The 26,433-nt window shown below is 46.8% G+C and overlaps 1 protein-coding gene across 1 annotated transcript; it reads left to right on the forward strand.

The window, feature by feature from the left end:
* Positions 1-1,487: 1,487 nt before the first annotated feature.
* LOC142051422 (protein ELYS-like) lies at positions 1,488-26,433 on the forward strand. Its single transcript, XM_075080556.1, has 24 exons — positions 1,488-1,681; positions 2,890-3,143; positions 5,914-6,094; positions 6,882-7,089; positions 8,362-8,478; positions 9,440-9,524; positions 11,515-11,665; positions 14,105-14,237; positions 14,325-14,506; positions 14,980-15,041; positions 17,704-17,794; positions 17,882-17,971; positions 18,134-18,278; positions 18,779-18,783; positions 19,049-19,144; positions 19,912-20,005; positions 21,480-21,603; positions 21,733-21,789; positions 23,003-23,149; positions 24,340-24,527; positions 24,699-24,843; positions 24,938-25,051; positions 26,064-26,211; positions 26,297-26,433. The coding sequence occupies exons 1-24, from the start codon at positions 1,561-1,563 to the stop codon at positions 26,431-26,433; spliced, it is 3,075 nt and encodes a 1,024-aa protein (XP_074936657.1). The 5' UTR covers positions 1,488-1,560.

Genomic DNA, 26,433 nt, shown 5'->3' on the forward strand with positions numbered 1-26,433 from the left:
TGTGCAACAGAGCACACTTTCAGGAGTGACCTGAGGAGCTTTTGCTAGCTTTGCCGCGTTGGAGAGGGACTGCAGCTCCTGAATGCAGGAATAGTCATGTTGGAGAATAACCATAGGAGGCAGCTGGGTAAAGTGGCTCTAGTGTCAAACGCTGATGTGTCTCGGGTTTGGGTTTTTTCATGTAAAGGGAAATGAAATCTGTGGTCTGCATCAGATACGGGATCGGGGCTGTTGGGGGCTGTATTTCTGGGGAAAATGTCACTGAACCAGTCATTAATAGTAATTCAGAAAGCTCTATAATTGTGATCTTTCCCTGCTGTTCAACAAAGCGGATGCTGTTTTTTCTCAACAGAGGATAGTTTTTCTTCCATTTCTTCTTCTTTGGCTTCTTCCCACTCTTTGTCCTCTTTCCTTAGACAATGTGACCCGAGCAGTGTCAGGCAATGGTGTCCCTTCTCTGACCACCAAGTAACTAACGCTTCCCTGAGATCACTTTAGCTTCCACATCTGGCTGAGTGAAAGAATGACGCCCGTCAGCCTCAGCCTCCCTCCGTGCGAGAGTGAGCCTCTACGTGCACGAGGGAGTCCAGAGTTGACTGAGAGTGCCTTGGGTGCTGCCCTTTCTAAAAGCAAAGGGGTTTCTTGCAGCTCTCCTTGCAAAGTGAGCGTGTGGTTTCACACGTGCATGAGCTAGCAGGACGGCTTACGGCCACAGAATGGAGATGGGCAAATCCCCTCTCCTTCTCCCCGGTGCAGTGTCCTGCCTCCTTCCTTGTGCCAGCTTTTATGCTTGCTGGCTCTCTCTGCAACCCCGTTTCACTCTCTAAGCTGGTGGGAAACTCTCTGCTCTTGTGGGTGCGTTCCCTGTCTGCTTGGGGAGTTAATGTGGCTCCTAAGGAGCTCTAAAACGTGTGCAGGTCAGGGCAAGGGAAGGCACAGGGATACAGGAGCAGAAGGAAGGAGCAGATGGAGAGAGGGGGGCAGCAGCAAGGCCTCTCTTTTGGTGGCACTGAAGTGAACCTGGTTTGTGATATCACGTCTTCAGCTGCGACTGACCGTATCTTTAGCTTTTCCTTCAGTAAGCCCGTAACATTGTTGGCCTTTGAATCTGACTTTCATGTACTACATGTCAGTCAACGGTGACATCCCAGAACACTGACTTGGCTGGATGTGATTCTGCTCAAACATGTAATTTCTCAACTTGTTCTTTCTTATTTATTTTCTGGAGCTTTTTAATGCAAAACTCGGTCTCTGACTCGTGCCGTGTTGCTTGACTTGACTCCAGTGTCTTGGGCTTTTTCCCCGTGTTGTTTATCCTGTCAATACCCCTGCGTCCCTTTTTGTTGGTGATCTCGTAGGCATCAGAAAAGCAAAGGATTCTCCTTTTGCTCTGCTGTGAGATCCAAACCTGTCCTGAGTGCCCTTTTGTTAAGGAAAAGAGCCGCAGGAGGTGGACGGGAGATTTTTCACGGCAAAGGGATGAAAGTTCTGTCAATCTCAAAAATGTCGATGGCTGTCAGGAGCCTCTTTTTGCATTTTTTTCTCTATTCACAGTGAAGAATGCGAGACCTCGCGGCTCAGGTAACGAGCAGCCTGCTGCAGTTTCCCGAGGTGACCATTCAGGCTCTTGGGGAAGATGAGCTCACCCGAGGTTCTGTGCTGCGTGGGCGGTTTTCCAGAGGTGAGCCTTTTCCTTGAAATTGGGTCTTGCTCTGAAGTTGTTACTGCCTGGAGGTGACCTGAGGCACGGGGTCACAGTATCAGCTGTGTCAGGTTGGTGCTGCTCAGGTGCATCAGGTTTTGAGAGAACAGAAAGGATGAACTATGACAAAATGATGAAAAATGTTAACATTAAAACATTAGTAGAGTTAAACTTTGAAAGGACAACAGCCTGCGCCAGTCTTGAGCTATTAAAATAACACGGGCAAGTCAGTGAGCCCTCCTCAACTTCTAATTGAACGAAAGGCAGTTTTCAAAAAAGTCCTGGTGTGGTTTTGGGCTGTATTTATTTGTACCATCATAACATCCCATGCAGAACTAGTTCTTCCACAGTGTTAGAGAGGCAACCCCCCCTGCTTTTTCTTTCCTAGCCTGACTAAAAACAGAAGGAAGAGGAAAGCCCTGTTAGGCGCTGCAGCCAGGTTTGCAGAGTATTTAATGGGACGCAGAGGAGTGTCCCGGGAGAGCTGCTGAGAGCGGCTGAGCAGATGAGGTAGCTGACTTTGTCGGTGATCTGAAGGTAGCGCTGGGGGCCTGCCTGGGTGTCCGGGCGCCTGTGAAGACCATGTAGGATCTCTCTGTGTGACTGTAAGTGCAGTAGTTGAGTTAATACTCCCTTTGTGTTGGAAGTAGTTCAGTGAAACTAAATGTGCTAACTTCTCTCTGTGATCAGCGTGTGTAAAAGTTGAAATTGGCTCCCGCAGTGCCCATTTTAAGGTAATTCCTTGTTGAAGTCCAAATCCCTGCCCAAAGTAGGCGTGTGTCGAGCAAAGTTAGTAAACTAGAAAAGAATTGGCTGAGATTTTGCCATATTTGAAGTATATGCTTTAGGAGTTGTATTCTCCTATGTATTTAGATGATTTCTAGCAAAACCAAGCTGAATATGGTATAAAGACTAGAGACCAATCTATTGTAATCTTTATCCCAAACAACCAGAATTCTTCAGTGCAGGAATGACAAGTCCAAATGCAAAATAATAAGGTGGTTCATTTTACGATGCATTGGTTGAGGATTCAGTGGGTGATTTTCAATAATCGACCGGAATTGGGTAAGCCTCTCTTGCTCTGTGAGGTACTTCTGTTGAAGCAAAGGGGCAGTGATTGTGATTTTCCTGTTGTTTTCAACCCTCTCTTGGGAGTTTGCTTTAGCCAGCCTTTTCTCTTCTTCCAGGGAGAGATGGGCTGGCCTGGCTGGCGTGTGGCCCTCAGCTGGAGGTCGTGAGCGCTGTGACGGGAGAGCGGCTCTCTGCACACCGTTTCAGTGGAGCCCGTGAGCAGCCTCCCACCATCCGCGTGGTGAAGGAGGTTTCCTGGCAGACGGGAACGGGGCTGCTGGTTGGCTTGAGAGAAGCAGAGGGAAGTGTTCTCTGCCTGTACGACCTTGGAACATCAAGCGTGGTTACAGCAGTAGTTCTGCCAGGAAGGGTAGGTCCTTTTTAATGGGGGAAACGTTGTCAGGTGCTGCATAACGCTGTTTCAGGAGCAGCTTTGGAGCGTCTCTTTGCTAGGACGTCCATTTTCTCTATTGTGTCATCATACTGTCACTGCAGAGTGTCCAGTCGAGAGCACCTTGATGTGAAATCGTGGGGTTAACGGTACCGTTATCCTTTGAGTTTGCTGAGAGAGTCAAACAAGTTTTCTGGTTTTACAGTAGAGCACGTAGTTACCTAATTCTCCACTTTGACAAAAAGGCCTTGAAAACTACCTTTTTTTTTAGCCAGAGTGACAAAGACCTCGTCCTCACCCTGCCTTTCAAGTGTTGGTAACATACATGTCCTGAATGGTTCATTATGTCAGAAATACTGTCTTTAAAATATCTCAGACTTCCATGGCTGTGCTGTAGCTGACTTCGGCACATTCCCAGGAGTCTGGGACTAGCAAGCAGGTGACTTTAGAGCAAAGCACATTTTTCTGTTGACTTAGGATGGGAAAAAACAGGCTTCACTGCGTTACCTGGCAGGTGGTTACAGACTGACTTTCAGCCTGAAGCCCTTGAACCTCTGCTTATTGCATATGGTGCTTGTGCGGGTGGGATACTCTGGTGTAATGTTGCTAATTTTCCCTGCCTTCTCTAACCCATAAACTCAAATGACGTCCTTTCCCCTCGGCTCCTTATCTGAATGTAGACAAGAGTCACCTTAAGGTAATGGAACATCAAGGTTCACTCTATCTTTACCACCTTAGAATCTGCGACAGATAAATACTTCCGTATTACTCAGCTTTCCAGAGCGTGATTGGGTTTGACTTGCTAGAATCCAGGCGGGGTTTGTTTGTCTGTAGCGCTACAGTGTGATTGCTGGCAGCGAGCGTTTGTGTGGTGGTGATTTCTAACGAGCTGAGCTGGGTTGGTGCTCCGCTGTGTGGGTTTGCCGATCGTCCTGGTAAATCTCAGCGTTTGAGATGGAAAGGCAAGCTGTGTGCTGACATAGACGTGCAGTCATTCAGACTTGTAAAAGCAAACCTGAATTGAAAATATTAATGGTATTAAATTGGTTTATAACGGTTGCATGTTTCAGAGCTCTGGAATGGTATTTTCCCCACTCTTCCTGGTTTGTGTGAGGCAGAAGGGCAGCTTTCAGAGTGAGGGAGCTGAGACAGGATTTCTGCGTTCGTTCCCAGAATGAGCTGGCAGCAGTGTAGGAGAGTGTGCAAAGCGAGTGCCTGGTGCCGTGGGAAAATAGGCAGTTCCAGGAGCTTCTACAGGGAAAACTGAAGCGTTAAAACTGGGAACCTGTATGCAAAGGTGGAAAAGGTGGATTTGGGGCCAGTAGTACAACAACAAAACGAGACCTTAAAAGAAAAAAAGTTAACAGGAACACGGGAACTTTGGCTGATTCTGCAGCACGATATGTGCAGTGTTTCTGCTTTCCTCCTGAGAGTCATCAAGGCTTGGAGCAGCAAGAATTCGAATAATCAACGCACTTTTGGTGGTGCTTTGAGTAGCTGAGAAGATTGGAGATTTCATCTGATTTCCAGGAAGTGTGAAACAATATAAAGTTGTGTCAATTACTGCGGGCACTTGTAGGAGTAGAATTCTTGTGGCCCAAAGGAAAGGTAAATTCTGTAGCAGATTGCCAGGCAGCGCAGTCACAGCAAGTGCTTGATACGGGAGAGGAGAGAACTTTGGGGCTTGGAGGTTTGGTCAATTTTTCCCCACCTCTGGGGAGAAAAACCAATATATATAAAAAAAGGAATCCTTGTGGTGCTCACTGCTCTGTTCCATTGTCGTGTAACAGGTTGGTGTTGATGTAAAGCTCCCTGGTGTCACTGTGTGACATTATGCAAGGAGGCTGAAGGTCAGCCCGTGTTCTTTTGTTGTGGAGCCTTAGTGCAGGAGCCCTCACGTGCTGGTGTCTCTGCTGGAGCAGCCAGGGCTGTCCCGGGAGGGGCTGCAGGTGCTGAAAGGTCTGTCTTCATCAGGGCCTTGTACTAAAGCTGCTGGCAGGCGGCTCCGCGTGTTACAGAGCAGCGTGCGCTTCTCCTCAGCGGGAGCTGGCTTTTGGCGAACCAGCTGCTGGGCTTTTTGCCGCTGTTTCGGCACTGAAAACTTTTCTGCTTTCCCTGGTTGCTCTTTTGATTCTAAATGAGGACTGGTGTAACTTTCCCTAAGCTGGTATCTCCCTTCCACTATCTGTAACAATACTCCATTGCCGTGGCAGCGGTGTGTCTCCCCTGCAACTTGGCCGCTGCCGCGTCTGACTGAGAGCCGAGATTTGCCCTAATACCTGTTTGGCAAAGAAGGCGTGGGCTGTATCCCAGTGCTGACGGGCTGGGGGCCGTGGGAGAGCGAGAGTGAGTTTGGTCTTTCTTACTCCAGTCCCTTAAATACGGTCAAGTTTCTTGCATTTAACGGATTTTCTGTGTTGTCTTCGAGTTAATGGTTTCTAAGTAGAAAATGGAACTTGGTAAGCTGTGATAATAGACTGCACCATTGCAGTTGGAGTGAGCTCAGCGAAATCCCTGCAGGAAACCCAGTAAACGGAAGGCAGTAACGGATTTTTGTACCGGACATTTTTGGGGGTTGGTTTGTTTGTTTGTTTTGTCTGGATATAATTGGGATCAATGCTGTGTTTTTAAGTCTTACAACCCTGTATTTACTTTCTTGCTTCTGATGGGCTGGTTCTGGCTTCACTTTTGAGTGATTTCTATTTAGCTTGTCAAAGAGCTTAAATACTAACTTGTAGTTTTCCTGTAGGTAACTGCTGTAGAGCCCATAACTAACCCCGGAGGAGCCAGCGTGAGGCCTTGGCACCTGCACCAGGCTCTGCAAGGGTTTTGTGGCGTGGCAGCAGTGGCGACAGATGTTGGTCATCTGCTTGTGGTGGACCTTGGTTTGGATGATCTCTCTTGCAGTCAGAGGGAGAATGAACCATCGGGTGAGCTTGCGGTTTCTAAACTTGAACGGAAAAGTAAGAAAACTTGTGTCTTTTAAATCACCAACACGCATCCCACTTTGAAGCTACTACTGTGCAGACGTGTATGGCTGCTGATTACAGGTGGCGGTTTGACATCGTCTAGTCCTGAATGGATTAAAAATGGGAGTGGCTTCATACTCCTCCTAAGGTTACAAATACCCCCTCCCACCAGGGTCCCTCTGTCACGGTGACTCTCGCCAGTGAGGGGTAGGAATTTGACCATCCGAGTCGGTGCAGCTGCCTGACAGGAAGGTGTGTCGGACGTGCCCTATTTCCTGGGAATGTTCTTCTGCTTCTGTTCATTGACGTGGGGCAAAGTTTAGGCTTGTTTTTTAAAGTAAATATGCCTTACCAAAATCCCTGCATTTGACCAAACGGAACCTGTACTTGGTATACTCGGATTGCATACGCTGTTTTTGCTCTTACAAGAGTGGCCTCGGGAGCTGGTGTCACTTCAAGTAGCTTCACCATGAGGCCCAAACTCCTGATGTGCAGAGCCCAGGAAGAATTTGTCTATGGAGGTTTCGCTTTCACCTGGTTTTGAAATAGGAGCGAGGATACCTGTCCAGTCAGAGAGTTCCTATGTGCTCTGAATGCGTACAAAATGGGAAGAGCAGACAAAGTATTGCATCAATGGGTATTTTGCCGGGGACGGTAGAATTAGATCATACATGTTGTCACGTCAGTGTTTCAAATGCAACCTGAATGGCATAACGCATTCCTTTATTGTGTGGTTTTGTGCGTGCAGGTCTAACAGTTGTCACTAGAGCTGCTGCTGGCGTTTCACAAGGAAGAGCAACCGTGACCAGAGCAGGGAGACATCTCTGCCTTCAGTTACAGTGTTCTTCAGGAACAGCAATATCGACCCTGTGCTACATCAGCAGAAGCAACCAGCTCGCCGTGGGTTTTTCCGACGGCTCCCTGTCACTGTGGAATATGAAAACTCTGCAGCGGGAGTAAGTCGGCCTTTGCACTTGGTCACGCCTGGAGGTGCAGGGCTCTCAAGGCTCTGCTTGAGGAGGAAGTCTGTTAATTTAAAGAGCCCTTTTTCAGGGAGGGAAATGTGGAGTGTAATCTTGGAGTGTTTAGGAATCCCCTTCTGAAGTAACCATTGAGCCATACCTGGATTCAGTGGGCCGCCTTCTCCCCAGCGGGCTGGGATTGTTCTCCTTATTGTGCCTGTGGGCTGAGGAACTGTGGAAAGCTCCCTTCTCTGGGTTCTGTCAAGCAGTTAGGGCGTGAGAGAGCTGCTTTCCATAAGGCAGTTTGTTCCACCAGCAGTATTCAGTGACAGCAGGAGTTGTGTGTGTTTCAATGAAAGAGATTGTAGACATTATTTCTCAGAACCAGCTCCTGCAATGAGGGCACCCATTGAAAGGCTGAAGTATGTTAATGATGGGATTGTGGTGATAATATTCTTTAAAGCGTCCAGGTTGAAAGGAGTGAGACATGAAAGCTCAAGAGCTGATCTGTGGCTGAAAAGACATTCTCTCCCACATTTCAGCCTCGACCAAAAGAGGGGACTGACCCATTCCAAGGCAGCGATGCATGGGAATGAAAGTCTGCTTGGAACACTTGGAGGTGGAATAAGGGTCGTGTCAAGGGATAAGCAACAGAGAAATTAGGGAGATGATTTCAGCTCTGCCAAAGAGCAATCCCCCCTGGAATATCTGACCCAATTCAGATCGGGATTCACTTAAGCAAATCTGCAGTGACTCACCGGGAACTATTGGCGGCATGAATAGAGAGTGGAGGGATAGTGAGGTGGCAAGAATAGATTGTGAAGGTGCAAAGAAGGTTCAGAAGTCTGGAGGAGAAACGCTTTAGATAGTCCAAGTAAAGAAACAAGACACTACTGGTGTTTGGCACTGTTTTCAGCTTGTGCAGAAGAGAGGCTGCATTTTCAGTTCAATATTGAAGCAGGCGACAAGAGTAGGAAGAATCTTTTGCCTGGCAGCTGAAGGAATCTTTCATGTTCCTGCTCCGCAGGTAGAGGAGGAGATAAAGCCAGGTTATTGCCCGTGATGGACAGTAATTTCCTCACCTCGTGGCTGTTGCATCAAAAGCAGTCGCTCCCGTGACTCCCTTGTTTGAGACGGGAGTGTGACCTTCTGTGCCTTGAGGAGAAGCACGTCAGGGGCTCTTTGCTCAGAAGATGCTTCTCCCCTTCTACAAACAGGCAGGGCCACCAGGCTCACCTGCTTTCTTTGTTTTTTTTAACCCTGCAGGCACCACTGTCAGCTTGAAGGAGGAAGGATTCCTGTCTGCGCCGTTACTTTTCAAGAGCCTGAGCATGATCCTCGCAACTGTTGCTACTTGTGGGCTGTTCAGTCGACGCAAGAAAGGTGAATAAAAGCTTACTATCGGCCACTGATTTTTCTTTTTTTTTTGAGTATTTGTTCACCTAGAGTTGACCCACGTGTATTTGTTTTGTTGAATTAGCCGTGCAGGAGATTCTCTCCAGTATGGAAGGAGCTGACGGTGCGATTTGTACAGGATGTAACAGGGATGAAGAGGGACCTACTAGTTCCTCCCTGCTGAAAGGCAGCAAAGCGACAGTGGCTCTATTTCTGTGCTGGCATTCTTAAATGGCTTCCTTTGTTTCCTGATGACTGCTTCATGGTTTGCTTGATATTCACACCGTGGTGTTAAGATACCATGGAGCGCAGTGGAGGCTGCAGCTCCAGAGCACTAAAGGTGCGGATCCACCAGCCTGCTGCCCCTAAAGGAGGAGGTGACAGCATGGCCGGTTCCCTGGTGCCAGCCTGAGCCTTGGTGAGCCAGCTCAGCTCGGCTGGCAGGGAAGGTGTTCAGCAGCCAAGTCGGTGGTTTCCTGCTGGGCTAATGACTGAAACGAGGGTGTGGAAGGTGCCGTGTGTGCAGGGGAGGGACTGGAGCTCTGGTGGGAAGGGAAGGGGAGAAAGATCTGCCCCCTTCCGCATCAGCAAGCTATTTACTCAGCTCGGCTGCTCATGGAGTGGCAATCTTTTTCAGTTTGACTGTAAAGCAGTTTTGATTGCGAGCTCTTCAATGCAAAGAACTGTTCCCAACCATTTTTATTCCATAGAACACCTTGAAGCTTCCAGATTGTATGGGTAGCCTTTGCCCCAGAAGCTGTTAGTGTCCAAATTTCCTCCTTTGTGGTTTGGTGGCTAAATGTGACCAATTCTCAGGTTTTGGGAAGGGCTGTTTTTCTTTTGAGCCAGACAATGCTATTAAGGAAACCTCAGCCTAGATCTAAGGAAAGGGTAACGAGGACTATAAAGCAGCTTTGTAACCAAATGTCATCATTTATACCTTTTCCAGTGAAGGCGATGCCGTGAGTTTACATCTGTTGCAGTTAGCGTTCGCAGACAGGAGGCGCTTGGCTTCAGGACAAGTCATGTACGAGGTAAGACGTGCACGTCCGTGAAAGGCTGGAAAGAGTCCTTTTCCCTAAGGGAGTATCAGTGAAGTTGGCAGGGGGAATATTGACCATGACAATTCAGAGATGACTTAAAAAGAAAGAATCTTTTGCTGAGTCTTCCTGGGCACGGCCTTTGTCCATACTTTTTGAAAAGAAGTCGTACAATTTCATACCGCCGTGTCGTGTGTTCCAGCCAGAGCCGTCTGCAAAGAGCCCGTATAAGTTCAGTTCCTGAAGAGGCAGCAGCTTTTACAAATAAAATGATTCTTCATTTAAACACCAAGTGAATGGCATGTAGGAAGAGAAGACAGGGCTTTGAGTAGCTCTGTTTAACCAAACTGCAGAATTGAATAAGGTTCTGTCTGTCTCCCTTCCTTAAAACACGGGCGTACAGCTTTATTCTGTTCCAGTCTTCAGGTTTAAATTCTTGCTTTCCCTTTGAGCTCTGTCAGCAGGACTTCACATGACGCTCACCTGCAGGGTCTCTTCGGTGCTGGTCCTGAAACTTAGTAGCTCTAAAGAGAACTCTTTCTACTTTTTGGCTGCGTTACCTATGAACTCTGCTCTTGAAGCCAGCAAAATACGCAAATACAGTAAAGAGTAGTCTGATTTGGTCAAAAAAGTATATGTAAATTTTTAGAAGTGGCTCCAAAGAGGTTGTGTTTAAAATAGAGATGAAGTAGCCTTACCTCTCTGTTATCTAACAGATAGAAGACGCGTTTTCAGAATGTATAATTTTATTCAGTGTTATGCCTGAAACCCTTGCAAAATCTTTTTGATGGGAAAGTAATCTTAATTCAGAGCATGTCTTTCCTGTTGAGGTGCAGTAGGAGAGGATCTGTGCTCTACAGCCTTGATATTTATTAGCAGTATTTCCTAGAATGGTTAAGAGAAAGCTTGCCTGTTCTCAGAGTAGGTGAGTTAAATGTAACATATCAGGTCATACGAGAATGGATTGTCTCGTGCCAGCTCATGCCAGTTCCTTCTAGAGCTCTGAAACTTTAGGAAACTTGGGTAGAATGAGGTACAATCAATTTTTTTATTTTCTGGTAGGTTTTTGGAGATTTTTAGCTGCTTAGCTTTTGGTTTTGTTTGGTTGGTTTTTAATTGTAGAGCTGCTCTTTGTCCACAATCCACACGCCCATGTGTTGTAGGGTAGATCATTTGACCAAGTGCTGTATTTGGAAAGACAGTATTTCAGTCAATGCTTGCTTAGCGAATGGTGGTCTCAGAGGTTCCACACAATCCTGCTGGAGTTTCTGTAGGTCTCAAAGTAGTTTGCTGACTCTGTAGGGATTTGTGATCCTAAACGCCTTGCCCACGTGCATGCCATGTCCGCTGTGTTGTTTTGCTGTTGGCTGCACTTGGTGAAGGAAGGGAGGCATATTTCACCCATCAGTCCCTGAGGAGGTGAGAGGAGGAGCTGGCAGGAGCTGACGTGGTTTGAGAGAAGAGTGTGACTCAGTAAGAAGTTCTCATGGCTACTCCCGAGGGATGGGCATTCACTCTAGCGGTGTGTGCCTATAGATAATGCCTCGCAAGAGAGCTTTGGCTGCTGGAAGGCCGTGACTCCTCTAACTTCATCAGTTCTGTGATCAAGTCATGGAACAAAGCGCTTTGCATGCCTATGTATGGCATTATTTCAGATCTCCCTTTCTAGCTAAGTACGTAGGTTTGTGAAGAAACCGGGATGGTGCAGGGAATTCTGCAAAACACATTTAGAACCAATAATGTGAGGGAAATGCTCAGTTTTGAAAATGTGCAAAGCTTTTACAGCCAAACTTACCCGTTACGGTTTGACACTTAGTTCTCTTGCTTGTCAGCTGTAGTTTCTCTTTGCCGTCAGATTAAGTGCCTGGGAGAGATACAGTACAATATGCAGGTTCTAGTAGACATAGACATTCTTTCCTACTGAGGTGTAATGTCTGCTTTTCTCTCAGAATGACCTTTCTCTCGCCTGTGATTTTTTCCGCAGCGTTTGGCATCCTGTGTTGAAAAGTACAGGTTGGATCTGGCGGGCGGAGCCTTTCCCTTGAGAGGGCAGGGCAGCAAGACCAAACTACTCAGCTGTCGGGCTGTAGAAATCTTTCCCAACTGCATTGACAGAGAAGACAGCGTTGATGAAGGTTTGTTCCTGATGCCCGTGTTTGGTGATTCTAAACGAAATGGTTTTGGCATCCAAGCAATGAATGCTGTTCCGTACCCACAGCCTGAAAGTCTTCAATATCTGTATAGACTAACTTCTTGGGCTTATTTCAAAGGAAAAACTGGGTGCTGAAATTCTGTGGGACTTGTTAAAATAAACCCTATTTTTCCCTTCAATGCTTGCTGACATGCTGTAGCGATGTATGGTGGGGTCACCTGTATAACGCTTGTCAGTCATTTTATTGCTCCTGCTCTCGTCTTTGAACAGTAAGATCATCCCCTCCATTGCTTAGGAATGTTCCCTCAACTTTCTTTTTTCCCCTCTTCCAACCTATGCCTGCACCTGCATCCAGCTGGCGGCCGGTCAGGAGTGCTGTTCCCCAGGGCTCGGTGTTGGGGCCAGATCTGTTTGATGCCTTCCCCAACCACCTGAATGAGCCGGCAGTGTGCCCGCGTGGCCAGGAAGGCCACCAGCATCCTGGCTTGTATGAGAGATAGTGTGGCCAGCAGGAGTAGGGCAGTGATCGTCCCCCTCTACTCGGCAGTGGTGAGGCTGCACCTCGAATCCTGTGTTCAGTTTTGGGCCCCTCACTATGAGAAAGACACTGAGGTGCTGAGTGTGTCCAAAGAAGGGCAGCGAAGCTGGTGAAGGGTCTAGAGCACAAGGTTTAGTTGGGATCTTAGGAAAAATTTCTTCACAGAAAGGGTTGCGAAGCAGTGGAACAGGCTGCCCAGGGAAGTGGTGGCGTCACCATCCCTGGAGGGAGTTAAAAGACGTGCAGACGTGGCGCTTTGGGACAGGGTTTAGTGGTGGACTTGGCAGTATGAGGTTTACAGTTGGGCTCGATGATCTTAAGGGCCTTTTCCTACCTAAATGATTCTACGAGTCCATGATCTGCCTGTGCACTTTGCCCTCTCTGTGTCTAATAGGTTCCTACACCTACAAGCTCTTAAAGCAATAGCTTCTGGCTTCCCTCGTCCGGACCGACAGTTAAAACTCCTCTGGTGTCTTTCATTACCTTGCAATAATGAGATGTGCATCTCTGGGTTTGCACATCCAGTGATGCTCTGAGCACATCTCTGAGCCGGCTGCAGTGATAACTTTCACAGCCTTTTGTTTGGGTGTGTGAATGCCCTTCCCTCTCTTCTTACTGGCCTTAACTTATGTCTGCTTGTTACAAAGACGACACTGGCATGACTTTCTAGGCTATTTGTGTTTATTAGCTTTGACTTAGTCCTGAAGAGGCAGCTTCCACCTCTTTTGGGGTGCCATCCTCTAACAACAGCGTGTCAAAATCTAATGAAAACCCCTTTGGATTTTCTCCACTTGTGTCACGATTCTGAGGAGAGGGCCTTCTAAAACCTTGTCAAAAACAACCAACACACACACCCACCAAAAAACCCAAACCAAAACCAACAAAAAAGGCCCTTTCGGTCCCCTTTTCATGAAGTCTGAGGCATGGAAAAATGCTTGTCATTTTTCTGATGGCTCCTCATTAGCTTTTATCCAGAAACTATTCAAGTTGTAGGCCCACATGAGCTTCTGTTGGATGTGGGTTGAGGTTAGAAATGCAGCTGGCTTCTGATTTATGAAACTAATTGACATCTTCAAAGGCAGTTTCAGCGGCTCACACAACTGAAAGGGCACAGAAGCTCACGATGACACACAGTAAAGCGTGGGAGGCTCCCTGAGCAGCCCTGATGAACTCAGCAGAGAACAGAGACCCATTTTGCCAAATGACCTGTCTCCTGGTTCCCTGCTCTGTCAGGGTAAAGGATGCACCCCCCACTTTGCTCACATCTGGAGAATGCTTTCTCCCCAGAGGCGACAGACCATGCCACTTCTTGAGAGAACCCGAGTGTAACATGGTCAATGTTTGATGTTAAACTCTTTGTTCCAATCTCCTGTTTGTTGGGGTTGGATTTTGGTGTTTGTTTTGTGTGATAATTGTGTTCTTTCATTCTGACTGTGCTGGAAAGGAGCTATTCGTAACACTCGTAATCGAGTCGAATCTGGAAATTAATCATGCCAGCTGAGTGATCAAGTGTATATGACAAGAATTTGTATGCTTTCTAAAAGCAGCAAAGTATGTTTTCCTAGGGTGGTGGGTTGGTTTTTGGTTTTTGTTTTTTTCTAACCATCTTGATGCACTCTTACTGTATGGGAAACTTGATTACCTGACAATTGTGAATTGGATTTGTCTTAGGACGGATACAGGTTGAACTCGCAAAGGGGGCAGCATGACTGAAACCTATCACAGAGGTGATGCTATGGTGTACATTGTTAAAATTCTTCTTAGTCAAGTGTTGCGTTTCATGAGTGACGTAACAGAATGAATCCAAAATAGAAAGTGATGTTTTGAAAATGTCAGATAGATTGTATTTTCTCCCACTAAGAAACAATGTCTTGCCTTTTCCAGTCATATCTCCTGGCACCAGTGTCTCAGTCTTCAGCTGGCAAGTGAATACACGCGGCCAGGGAAAACCATCTACTTATTTGGGTGTATTTGACTTTGACTGCTGGTATCAGGCTCAAAAGCCAGGCTCGCTAAGGTAGGTTTTTATGAAGCTGGTTTCAGTATCCCTCCCCATAATTCATTGGAAAGTCGGCGTTTAGCTTCTGCGCTTGTTTTCTTTCAGGCCAGAAGAATCCCTTCAGGACTGCCCCTATTTTGCACTGTGGTCACTGGACGCTGTAACAAGCACGACTGCTCCAAACCTCCTTCTGGATGTTGTGGTGCAGGAGCGCAGCCTAAGCTGGAGAGTTCCTCCTTCTTATCCACAACCTGAGCTGTGTTTTCATCCAAGCACCTATAATTTTGGTAGGTATTACACGGCTTTGAATAGTGATAAGCTTAAACGAGCTCAAATGCCATTTATTGGTTCTCCTGTTCACTGTTTGTCACGCAAAAACCCAACCAAACCGAAACACCCCAACCCCCCACCCACCCAACTGTGATGACGTTGTACTGACCAAGTGTGTGCTGTTGTGACACCTGCCTGACAGGCGGCTGGGTCTGGGGGTTGGGTGCTTCTGTAACGCAGCCCGTGAGGTGGTGCTGGTGATCAAATGAAATGACTCTGGGCTGAAGCTCAAAGCGCAGCACCTCGATAGCCCCGGAGGGAAAATCTCTACACTCAGTCATCGTTTTTCTAAAAAAGGCTGTAAGTGATGTGATGAGAAGAACGGGTATTCAGTTGTACCTTTCCAGAGGTTGCTGTGACAAAAATGTAAACTGGTGCTACCATCACGGTGAGAGTTTGGAATGTTGTCCAACGTTCATTGTCTCTGCAGATGGCACGTGCCTGCTGAGCTCTGGAGTTGTTCATATGACGTGCAGCGGCTTCCGGAAGGAGGTGAGCTTTTACTGTGTCTTTATTGAGAATGTCAAGAGATGGACCTTTCCTAAGCTTTCCATGGCGCTGCTTTCGGTGTCAGGGACCATTTAATGCTCCTCCTGCCCATCCACACGCGTAACTGCAATTGTACCCTACCAGTTTTATCAAATGTAATGTTTGAGGTCCCCTCTTGGGAGTGTAAACGCACCGTTGTCTCCTGTTGAAGCACGATCAGGGCCTGAATGTTTAGAAAGGAAGAGAGTGCTGCTCTAGGAGCAGGAAGAGAAAGTCGGGGAAAGCTGTTCCTTCTCTCTCATCAATGAGTGCAACTGCCTGCGTGGTCCTGAGTTCGGGTTTTGATCCCTGATTACCTTGGAAAAGAGGACAGAACGGAGAAAAGGAAGCATCGTTCCCTCAGAACAACCTTCCCCCCCCGTCAGTCTCTCAAAGCATTAGGTTCCGTGCAGGACCTGACGATGGGGGTGTCTCACTCGGATGCGAGTGTCTGCGAACATCCGCTTGCGGGACTATACCTGATCATTTGCTTCCAAGGCAGTGAGCTGCAGCAAACAATTGCTGTTGGCAGCTCTACCCGATGACTTCCCTGTATTTTCCCTTCATTGGTCGGCTTTGCTGCAGCCTCTCAAAGCAGATCTTCACCTCTGTAGCCTTTGCCTTGTGCTACAGGTGCCCAATTGACTCCTCTGGGACTGCCCTCTTGTTGCTGCAACACCTCAGTCACCTTTAGCTCGTGACACCCACCACCTTCTCTCTGCTTTATCCCACCGCAGTGACTTCACCCCCCTCCTTCAGAGGTTTCCTATTTGCAGGGCACCAACCTTTCTCTCTCCTCTGAAGGATTTCCCTGAGAGATGCAGCCTTTGTGATGAAGAACCCATCTTCACCCAGGCAGGCTCCAAGCGAAATGCTGAGCGAGCGAGTCATCAGGCAGAGGAGCACTTAGTAGGAAGGGGAGAGCAGGCTTTCCCTGCCCTCATCTTCCTCTCTACTGGATTCCTCACCAGATCTGTGGGGGTGCGCTGGGGCAAAGAGCACTTGTGCACAGTGTGGTAGCTAACATGAACGTCTTGGCAGGTTGGCCTGGCCCATAGGCTGTCTCTTTTGCAAGCCTGATGTAGGCTCTTCCATTCAGATTGGGTGATCTGATGTCAGCTCCACGTTGGAAATAATTGGGAAATGCAGAAATTTGTCATACCCTTTGCTGAATTGAGACTAGATCATTCAGAGGCTTGTTAGGCATTTGAGCAGGAATTGCTTGTGAATGTGAGTAAGACAAATCTCAGAATTAGGGGCAAGAAGCTTGGTTTGGGGTTTTGTTTGCCACTGTAAGTTGTACTCGGTGTGTTTCCTTGTCTGAGACTGGTTTTCAGAAAAAGATGGAAATCTGATGTGTGTATTCGAATGTGTAGAAATGGCTTTGAATGTGATGATTTTATTTAGAAGGGAAAGATACTTCTGAATGTGCTTAAAAAGCCAAAGAAACAAGCAAACAAAAAGCAAAAGCCCTAAAAAGGAAAATTTGATGAGGGCTCAGTCTTGGGCCCCTCGGGACAAGAAGGACATAGCGTTGCCGGCGCGTGTCCAAAGAAGGGCACCAAAGCTGGGGAAGGGTCTGGAGAACAGGTCTCATGAGGAGAGGTTGAGGGACCTGGGGTTGTTTGGCCTGGAGGAGAGGAGGCTGAGGGGAGACCTTATCGCTCCCTGCAACTGCCTGACAGGAGGCTGTTGTGAGGTGGGGCTTGGTCTCTTCTCCCAGGTCACTAGCGATAGAACGAGAGGAAACAGCTTTAAGCTGCATCAGGGGAGGTTTAGGTTGGATATTAGGGAAAATGCCTTCACTGCAAGGGTGGTCAGGCGTTGGAAGAGGCTGCCCAGAGAGGTGGGGGACTCACCATCCCTGGAGGTATTGAAAAGACATGTAGACGTGGCACTTGAGGGCACGATTTAGGAGACATGGTAGTGTTGGGTTGACAGTTGCACTCAATGATCCTAGAGGGCTTTTCCAACCTTAAGGATTCTATGATTCTATGTTTCGATGATCATTTCACCTGGAAGAAGTATCAGAACACCAGCTGCACTCAGCTACTCCTTAACAGTGCACGTCTGTGCCTGCCTGTGCTTTGCCCTTCTGAAGGATTGCCATGGCATTAGAACACAGTGTTTGAAGCGCCTAAAACTGAAACCTATTAGAACATCAATGTTTCACTTCTTTTCTGTCGTTTTGGGAAATGACAACTTAATGTTTGGGGTGTCGTAACTCCTTCATGTCTTCATAGCCTGGAAAGCTGCTTGATCTTGGCTTCACTGCTTCCATGCAAATGTTGCAGAGTTCTGTTTGTTCTGTCCCCTTCGCGCATTCCTGATGGCAAACTTCTCTGCACCCCATGTGCCATGGGTATAAGCAGGGCACGTTGCTGGGAATAGTTAATTGGAACGCAGTAAATTGAGAGGATAATGCAGAGGCATGCAAATAAAGATTAGAATTAGCCTTTGGGAAGTTGTCATGTCATGGGGAAAATTCCATGTGCTCCTCAAAGCAACAAGCAGCCCAGCCTGTGATGCCTGAGTGAGTGTAGAGTTAGAAACAAGCACTTACTGTTGGTGGTTTGGATGTTGAAAGCAGGTAGGATTCTCCTTTGATTTTGCCTGTTACTTTTAGGAGGAGCAGTTAGAGGCGGTCTTGTCAGCTGCTGCCCAGACAGGTTCTGTAGGGCTTCTGACTGGCTGCATTAAGCTTTGGACATCTAAAGGTAAGACTTGTTATGTGGTTTTTATGTTGCATGGTTTCTTCGTTTGGAATTCTTGATTCATTTCTTTTTTGTTCTCTCTTTTTAAAGAGCAGCCAAGTTCTGCTGCTAATTTAGAGTTGGCCCTTGACTGGACGTGGAGCCGAGTGATCTATACAAAAGGCGCATTTGAGCAAATCTGTGAGTACTAGTGCAGCCATGCTGCAAACCTAGAATCAGTCTTTCCAGTTGAGCTTATTCAGTGATCTGCTGGTAGATGGTCTTGCCCGCAGATCTGGAAGTGCACTTTGAAACTCTGAAATGGCTCTGTAGGCTAACGATTTCATACTTGTTCTTGAAAAGGTGTTGCGCTGTTTGACGGCTCCTGCAGCTCCACTGACCCGCAGAGGTTACAGGCTCTGCAGCACCGCCAGTTGCTTTTGAGCAACCTTAGCACAGTCTTAAACTGTTTTCTAACAGAGGCACAAGAGCTCGCTGGAAAAGGTTTGTCACAGTATTTCTAACTCTCTGGTGTGTCTTATGAAGATTTGGAACGATGCTGGGGCTGTAATTGTGGAAAGAGGAGCTGTTGTTGGTTTTGCTGATTGGCAGAAAGTCAAATGTAGCGGGGAGAAGGGGCTTAAATGGGAGGGGTTGGGGCTGCCACTTAACGCGCGTTGAGTTCAGGGCACGAGTTTGTTGGGGAGCTCGTGCGAGTGGGTGGGGAGGCTGCGTTCAGCAAGGAGCTGTGCAGGCACCCGGCTTGAAATTACAGCAACGGGATGTGGCACTGTGACAAATACTCCCTTTGATTGTCAGCTAGCAGTGCGTAATTGCATGCAAATATTGGATTGGAAATTACTAAAATCAGAGAGGAAGCCTAAATGAGTAACATGTGAAGTGAGTTGCATGAGTTTCTGTAGCTGTTTCTATTAGAACTTGTTCCTGGCATATTGAGGAGAAAAGAGAAAATCCCTTTGCTAGAGTAAACCTCTCTGCTACGTGAAGAACAGGTGCCTTATCCATGAGTGGATTTAGTAGTTCCGACTTCACTTTTTTTTATTAAACCTTTAGTGAATCTTCTTCTTTGTAGGGGTTGCTTGTGATTGTGGGCTTTTTCTTCAGTTAAGGAAGTGATACGGAGTGAAAAATGCACAGGCAAAGATTCCTACCGTGTTATTTTTCTACTTTCTCTTTAGTGCAATGAGGAGAGTTTTATAAAAAACAAAAGAAATTGCACACCAACAGTCCTCTTAAGCTTCTTTTCATGTTTTGCAGACCTGACAAACAAGCTGGCGGTGACCAGCCTCGCAGCTTTGTATGCACGAGTGGTCCTCTGGTTCTGTGGGTCCCGTCTCCTGCCAGAGGGCTCAGGTAAGCCTAAACTGTCACGCATCTGTAGCAGTCGGTGCTTCCTATGAACACGTGCTTCCCCGTGGTTTTGTCAAGGCTTCATCAACACCAAGTCGTGCTGGTTCAGTGACAGCAGATGCTGAAGTTCTGCTGCTGAAATTGAGATTTCACTGTTTTTTCAACTCCGTCGTGTAGAATGGTGGAAGCAGTTTCTTTCCAGGGTGTTTCTCAGAAACAGCACTAAGCCTCTGAGTGAAGGAGTTGCTCGTGGCCACAGCTTGAAATCCTTGGGATTGTAAACAAGTAACTCCTAAAGCACCAACACGGGAATGCTTGATTTTACAGTAAAAGCCTGACGTGCGTGTTTTGAACTTTTTACGGATTGTTTGAGGAAAAAATACACCTTGGAAATAGTTCATCATTTGGATGGGTTATAAACCCTATTGTCAGCCTTAACTGTCTTACGCATGTTCACATGACATGTTTAAAAACCCATTCCCTTTGAGAATTGGGGGGTTTTTTTTAGAGTGAACTTCAGCTGACACTACATGTTCTGGATGCTACATCACCTGTAAGCTTGAAATGGCACTTAGGACAAGGAGGAATTGACTCCTGTGTCGTAGGTCTCTTTTAGCAAAGGCAGAAGGAGGATGGGCTTCTTTCAAAGTCGGAGGCTTGCCTGTGCTTTTGATGCTTAGCTTGTGTGTTCTTCTGTCTTTTTAGTCAAAAACTGTAGGTTGAAAATGTGATATGACTTCTTTAACTTACTTCTTATTTATTGCCTGTAGGTGATGAGATGCGTTTCTCTAGACCTTTCTACAATTATCCTCTGATTCGGAGCTACTACGCTGGTCATCGACAGAAACTGGAGCGTTTATCAAGGTAGGACGTGCAGGAAAGCTCTAGAGCAGTTCCGCTGCAAATTCAGAAGCGGCAGCAAGTGGCTTTTCCATCAGCAGCTGTATTTGCTATGCTTCATGCGTTTGCTGGCAACACTCTTGACTGGAGTGATGCGTGTGTCCTGCTGAACAGAGAGGTTCCTTTCCTGTGTTGAAATGTTGATATATACCTCTGCTTAGTGCCCTTTGTTGGTATCATCATTGTTTTGACGTGCACGTAATTCACTGGCAATTCTGTGTCATTTGTTACCACTGGAAAAGGTCGTGTGGTGAGGACAGGATCAGTCACGGCCAGGTCAGCAAGGCACGGCCTTTGCAGAGCAATTGTTCTGGACACAGAAGAAAGCATGTTTTAGAAAAAAAAAACCAAAAAACAAAGCAAAAATAATCTCTCTCAATGACCAGTGATAGATGGCGATAAGGGGATTGGCCCAAATCTCCTACTCCCAAGCACCGCGGTGTCATTGAAGGAGATGGGCAGAGTCACATGCAGCTGGCACAGCCAGCGCGCTCCTGGCTACTGGATAAAAGTGCCTTCCTCACGGGAACTGCCTTTCCTGGGCTGGCTCATGAGCATAATGGTGATGTGCCTTGGGTTAGGTGAGAACAGATTTTTCTTTGGCAACTGTTCTGTAACCTAAAGAAAGTCCTCAAGTAGCCGTGGCTGTGGCACTGTGAACAAGGTGCAGCAGGAGGAGTCCAGGTGGAAGCTGCTCTATGTCAGGCGTTGGCTTTCAAGCTCCTCTTCCTGCGCGTCCTTCTCAGGTAACTCTCGTACAGGCTCACGGGTTCCTTAGAAGCACCACCTCCAGCGTGCTGCTTCTGCTCGTCCTCCTCGGGAAATGAAAGGCTGGCGTCGCAGCCCGCAGGAGCCTGCGATGGGCTTCTGAGCACTGCCGTGTTTAACAGGCCAGCCCTCCGTCACTGTGATGGCATGTGCAGAGGCACAAACGTGCTGCTTCAGGTGATACCAGAATTCAGCTGTGGGCTCAGCTTTCTGACCGTGACTGTTTTTCAGTAACAAAAGCGAGGTGCTGAGACCAAAGCCTGACATTTCCGTGCTGTGGTCTCACCGCTGTGTGTGGGAACGCTCCCACTGGAGGCGTGGGGTTTGGGTTAGCTTTGCTCACACTGCCCTTGTATTACAAGTAATGCGGCACAAAAGAAAACCTGAAAACTAAAAGGTCGCTGCAACTTTCCCCTTAATAAGGGAGCTTTTTGGATTCCTATTTGGAGCTCCTTTAATAATTCACTAGGATCTAATGAGCACCTTTCACCTGACTCCGAAATTTCTTTCCAGTCTATTTCAAGTCACGATCATGCCTTTGTCTGTTTGTTCCTTTCTTGGAGTCGTGGGAGCTTTAGCTGGGTTTGTTTTGGCTGGAGGAAATCTGTGACACCGAGAAGCTGGAATTAGTGTTTTCCTCTGTGCAAATCCTCGCTAGGTTTTGTTCCAGAAGAAAATGGGACTCTGACTGCCTGATGGTCGATGGCATGGTTTCCCAGTTAGGAGACCGAGTTGAGAAGTTGTGGCAGAGAGATGAAGGAGGAACGGGGAAATACCCACCTCCTAGTTTACGGGTGAGTGTTGTGTTCGCTGAAGGCAACAACAACAGCCACAACAAACCCCAGCCCCAGCCCAGCCTTCCCCCAAAGTCAATGATTTCTCAAAGAGAGGAGTTTTAAAAAGCTTCTACCTTTTCATTCCAGGCACTGCTGGAGCTCTATTTGCTAGAAGGTGTTGAAGAAAGCCACAAACATGCAATCGTATCCCTTGGAGTTATTTCTGTTACACCTCCAGTATACGCGCATCAGGGGTCTGAAATGTCTGTCACCTACGTGTTCGATGCATTTTCTAATTTGTGCTTCAAACACACTGCGGATGAACACGTGTAGTTAAGAATTAAGTCGCAGACAGAAGCATTGTTTGATTTCTTTGTACTGTGGATTTTTTAGGAATTTTTAAAATGGTTTGTTGCAAAGTCTTTTCTGATGTGAGAAAACAGGTCTACTAAGCAATGTTAAAGGTAGAAAGCTCCCCTAGATTTTCTCAAAATGTAAACTGTTTTTCATTTTTGAAGCACCCATAGCTGTAGCAAACAGCTGCTTCCTCAAGCGCTGCACTAGAATGTGCTGCTTCAGAGCAAAAGGATTTCTGACAGCGGTTTACCAGGACCTGATGTTGCTGAAATCATCCATTTTCCAGCACAGCTAAGAGGGCTTGCTTTTGTGCTGTTACAAGTGCAGGCACACAGAATAATAGAGAGAGAGAAGGGAAAAGCCATTAGGCAGAAACTGAATTTTTAAGCTGCCGAAATACACTGTGTTGCTTTGGTTGTTTGTTGCCTGAGCCGAGAGGGGAGCCTAGAGAGCAGGGGCTTTAAAGCTGTTGCACCCCAGAGCTCTCTGATGAGAATAGACCCCCCAAACCAGCTGTCAGAAAGAGAAAGTGACACTGCCGATGAGTGATCCACATACTGGTTTAAATCCAGTTTTAATCATTCAGAGCTAAGCTGTGCTGTAAGGACACCCGAATTTCACTTGTTTTATATACGCTGGAAAGGAGGGAAGAAACCAACTGTAGAATTTGTTTGCTTTAATAATCAAGTATTGGCCGTTCTCGTGTTTTGAATGTCCAGCTGGTGGCTCCAGTGACTAAAGAGGGAGCCTGAGTTTCCAACAGAACTGTTTAAATATCGAAAGGCAACCTTTCTGAATGCCTTAGAGAAATCAAAGAGTCTGTCTTTCTGGTTATTTATTCAGAATGCAATTTTGTTGTTAGGGCCTGACTATCTTCAGGTTGCAACAGCATAAAACGGCAAGACTAATACAAGAGTATTTTCTGCGTCCTACCACTATGTTATTCTTATTTCCTTTTATTATTTATTCCTATTATATTAATCATAGGAATAATATTATTTCATGTGATAAATTGTTGGTCTTGCAAATTTATTAGCCTTAATTAGATACTTGATATCAGACAATTTACTTGCTGCTGGACATCATACATTCCTTTCCGAACAAAGCAGAAACTTCCGTCGACTCCTTCGCAGCTGCCTTTGCCATCCCTTCGGGCCTTGTTAAGCTTATCCAAGGATTTTGGCTTCTAGACCACAAGGACTATGAAGTAAGCATGTGACAGTTTAGTTAGGCATACGTTGTAGTGCAAGGCTATGATCTAGCAAATGACTTTAAAACCCTGGTGCTTAGCTAATAACAGGTGATAAAACATGGGAAGCTTCTTTTGTAATCCTGCTTCAGCAGCACCTTCAGCAATACGTGATGATCTGCAGTTTGGTTTTAATTGCGTTGAGAGGAAATGGATTAAGACAATGAAGAAGTCAGCGTTAATAATGCTTGAGATGTGAATTGCCAAAGCCGTCTGTTCAGGTTGTTCTCAGCAGAGCAGTCGAGCGCTTTCTCAAAAGCAGTGGTTTGGGTACTTTAAATAGTCAAATGACCATCCTGGCAGCAAGATTTGAGACAGAAGACCGCAAAAGTGACTCTTCAATCTAATTCATGTTCCTTCTGATGCTGAGGGTTGCTCTTTGCCTGTCACAATTTTAATACAACCTGTCTGGGAGAATAACTTGTATTTATAAGAAGTGATGTTTGCCTATGGGGATTTGGTTACCCTAGCCGAGTGTGAATCACTCCTTTTAAAAGACTCTGGTTTTTTTCTGTATGGCTAACTGATTTTTTTTTCCTGCAAATAGTAAAGAATGTATATTTACCTGTCCGGTATCAGGGACATTCACCCTTACTGAAGAAACTTTTGAACAGTTTTGTTGTGTGCTTGTGTGTCCAGTCTGATCCCCTCTATACAAACAGGCTGTGGCCAGGCTGGAAGGGGCCCAGAGAGGGGCCACCAGGATGATCAGAGGACTGGGAAGCTGCCATACGAGGATGGGCTGGGAGAGCTGGGTTTGTTCAGCCTTGAGAAAAGGAGGCTCAGAGGGGATCTCATCCCCGTGTACCAGGACTTAGGGGGTAGCTACAAAGAAGGTGGAGACTCCCTTTTTACACGGAGTCCCATAGAGAGGACAAGGGGGATGGACACAGGTTGCTCTTGGGGAGATTCCGACTGGCCACCAGAGGGAAATTTTTCACACTGAGGACAGTCACCGTTGGAATAATCTCCCCAGGGACGTGGTTGACTTGGCCACGTTGGACACCGTCAAGAGTTGTCTGGACAGGGTGCTGGGCCATCTTGTCTAGACTGGGCTCTTCCCAGAAAGGTTGGGCTAGATGATTGCTGAGGTCCCTTCCAACCTGGGATTCTGTGATCTTAGTAAACCTGATCTCCACCTTCTGCAGAATTCCCTGGCCCTGCTCTTTCACCCAGCTACAACCAAACCTGTGTCGTGGCAACACGTGAGAATTCTTCGGTCCCTCATGTGCCAAGGAGAGCATGGGCGAGCCCTCAGATACATGCAGGTGATGAAGCCACCATTCGCAAGCAGTTGTGAAGAGCGACTTTTCCTCACTGTGCTGTTGTCCAATAGGTAAAGAAATATCTGCCACCATTTTGGCATTGAAATACTGTGAAAGGTGGAGAACAAACACTAGAAATCACAATCCCCTAAATTTCCTTTAAACTTTGAGCACAATAACTGTGGGGCATCTTTTTAGTTATACTATTAATACACCTTTACATCTCAAAAAATTAACTACAGGTGCATGGCGGAGGCTTGGGCTCTGCTGCAGGAAGACGCCGCTCAGTTAAAGGAGGAAGAGCTATTAAAAGACATGTATGACATCTGTCGGGAGATGGGACTAGTGAGAGACTTCCTGAGGCTGCCTTTCACAGACTCTGAACAAGTAAGTGTGGGCAAGAGGAAAATCTGAATCCCTTCTTTGCCAAGAGAAGAGGCAGGATCATGATATATGTTTTAAAATGTGTTATTTCTCATAGAAGTGTTTGGAGAAATTTTTACGGATTCATGAAATTCTTTTAGCCCGGCAACTGCAGCGTGCCAACTGTATGGCAGCAGCACGGCTGAACCAGGCGATGAAGGTTCATCTCATGGTAAGCGTAAAAGTCCTGCCAAGTGTGCCAGTTTCTCTCAGGGGTTACTGACCGGTTTAACAGCGCTCAGTAAGAATCCTGCTTTCTTTATCACACCCTTCTTTGAAATACTTGCAATAAGCCTCTGCACCTTACGTTACAGCTGAACCTAAAAGTTGAACAGAATGTGTCACTACTCCAGAGCTACCCCGTGCAGTTGGAAATTCTGTGTTCCAGGCTGTTGTTGACTCCACTTCGAACAGTTTGTTTGTGTCTAAGGATTAAATAAGTATCTCCTGTCAGCCACTCTTACCATTCAGATATTCAGCGACGTACGTTATGTAGGGTTCGGATGATTGGAAGTTGTTTGGGTTACTGTGGAATGAAGAGTGTGTTGTATGTCATCTCCTGTATCTCACACGCAGCTCTGGGTGCCAACCCACAGGCAACATTTGCATCATGGGTTGATGTTTTTATTATTTCCTCAAGTTATAGCGTGAGGTCTGCAATTCCACAGCTTTCATTTTACCACTTTTTGGACAGAAAATTCTTACCTAACTTCTGTATCTCAAAGTAGCCATATCAAATTCTGTGTTATGTGAACTTCTGTTGTGGTTCTGTGATCCATGTGCTGCTTTCCGGAACCATAGTTCTCCGGGGAAGCAAACTTATGGGGTGGTTCTGGAAGGTTGAGGTCCTGCATTTGAAAGCTTCCATCCAGGGGGAAGGGGTGTGTAGGTAGCTTTCTCTTCCTCATTTTAATCCTTACTTCCTCTTGTCCAACGTAACCCGCCGCTGCCCTGGAGATTCAGTCACCTGGGGCAGTGGCGTTTCAGGAAAAACAAGGGAAAGGCTGCTGTTTTGTCAGCCACGTGAAACTTGTGGGTGCTGACAAGTGTGTCAGAATGAGGTTCTGCAGGATGCCGGCATGGTTTTACCTTAAAGTTGTAGGTTCTGCTATTATTCTAGTCTTCCTTCCACTTGGCTAAAGATACAGGGTGAAACTTCTTGCTTTACGCTTTTTGTTCACCAGAATGATCGTGCTCCTCGCTGGAGACAGAGAGCAGTTGCCAGAAATTCTCTCTCAGCCCAGCACGGCAAGACCCTTCCTAGAGGTCAGAGGCAGCTGGCTGTAGAGAGAGCCAAGCCTTACCATCTGCCTTCGTCCGGACCAAGAGAAGGTAATTTTTAGGGGGGGAATATAACGCACAACTAACCATTGCATTGATTGCACAAGGCTGATCGTTTTTCCCTCGTGCTTTACAGCTGCAAGACCAAAGCCATTCTCGACAGTAACAAAGCCAGCTAATGCAGGAAATGTGCATCCAAGGGCACCGTTCAGCAGTCGTGTGTTGGCCAAAGTTAGAGAGTTATGGGTAGGAAATGAGCAGAAACCCAGCTGA

This window comes from Phalacrocorax aristotelis, unplaced genomic scaffold (assembly GCF_949628215.1).
Source record: "Phalacrocorax aristotelis unplaced genomic scaffold, bGulAri2.1 scaffold_34, whole genome shotgun sequence".
NCBI lineage: Eukaryota > Metazoa > Chordata > Aves > Suliformes > Phalacrocoracidae > Phalacrocorax > Phalacrocorax aristotelis.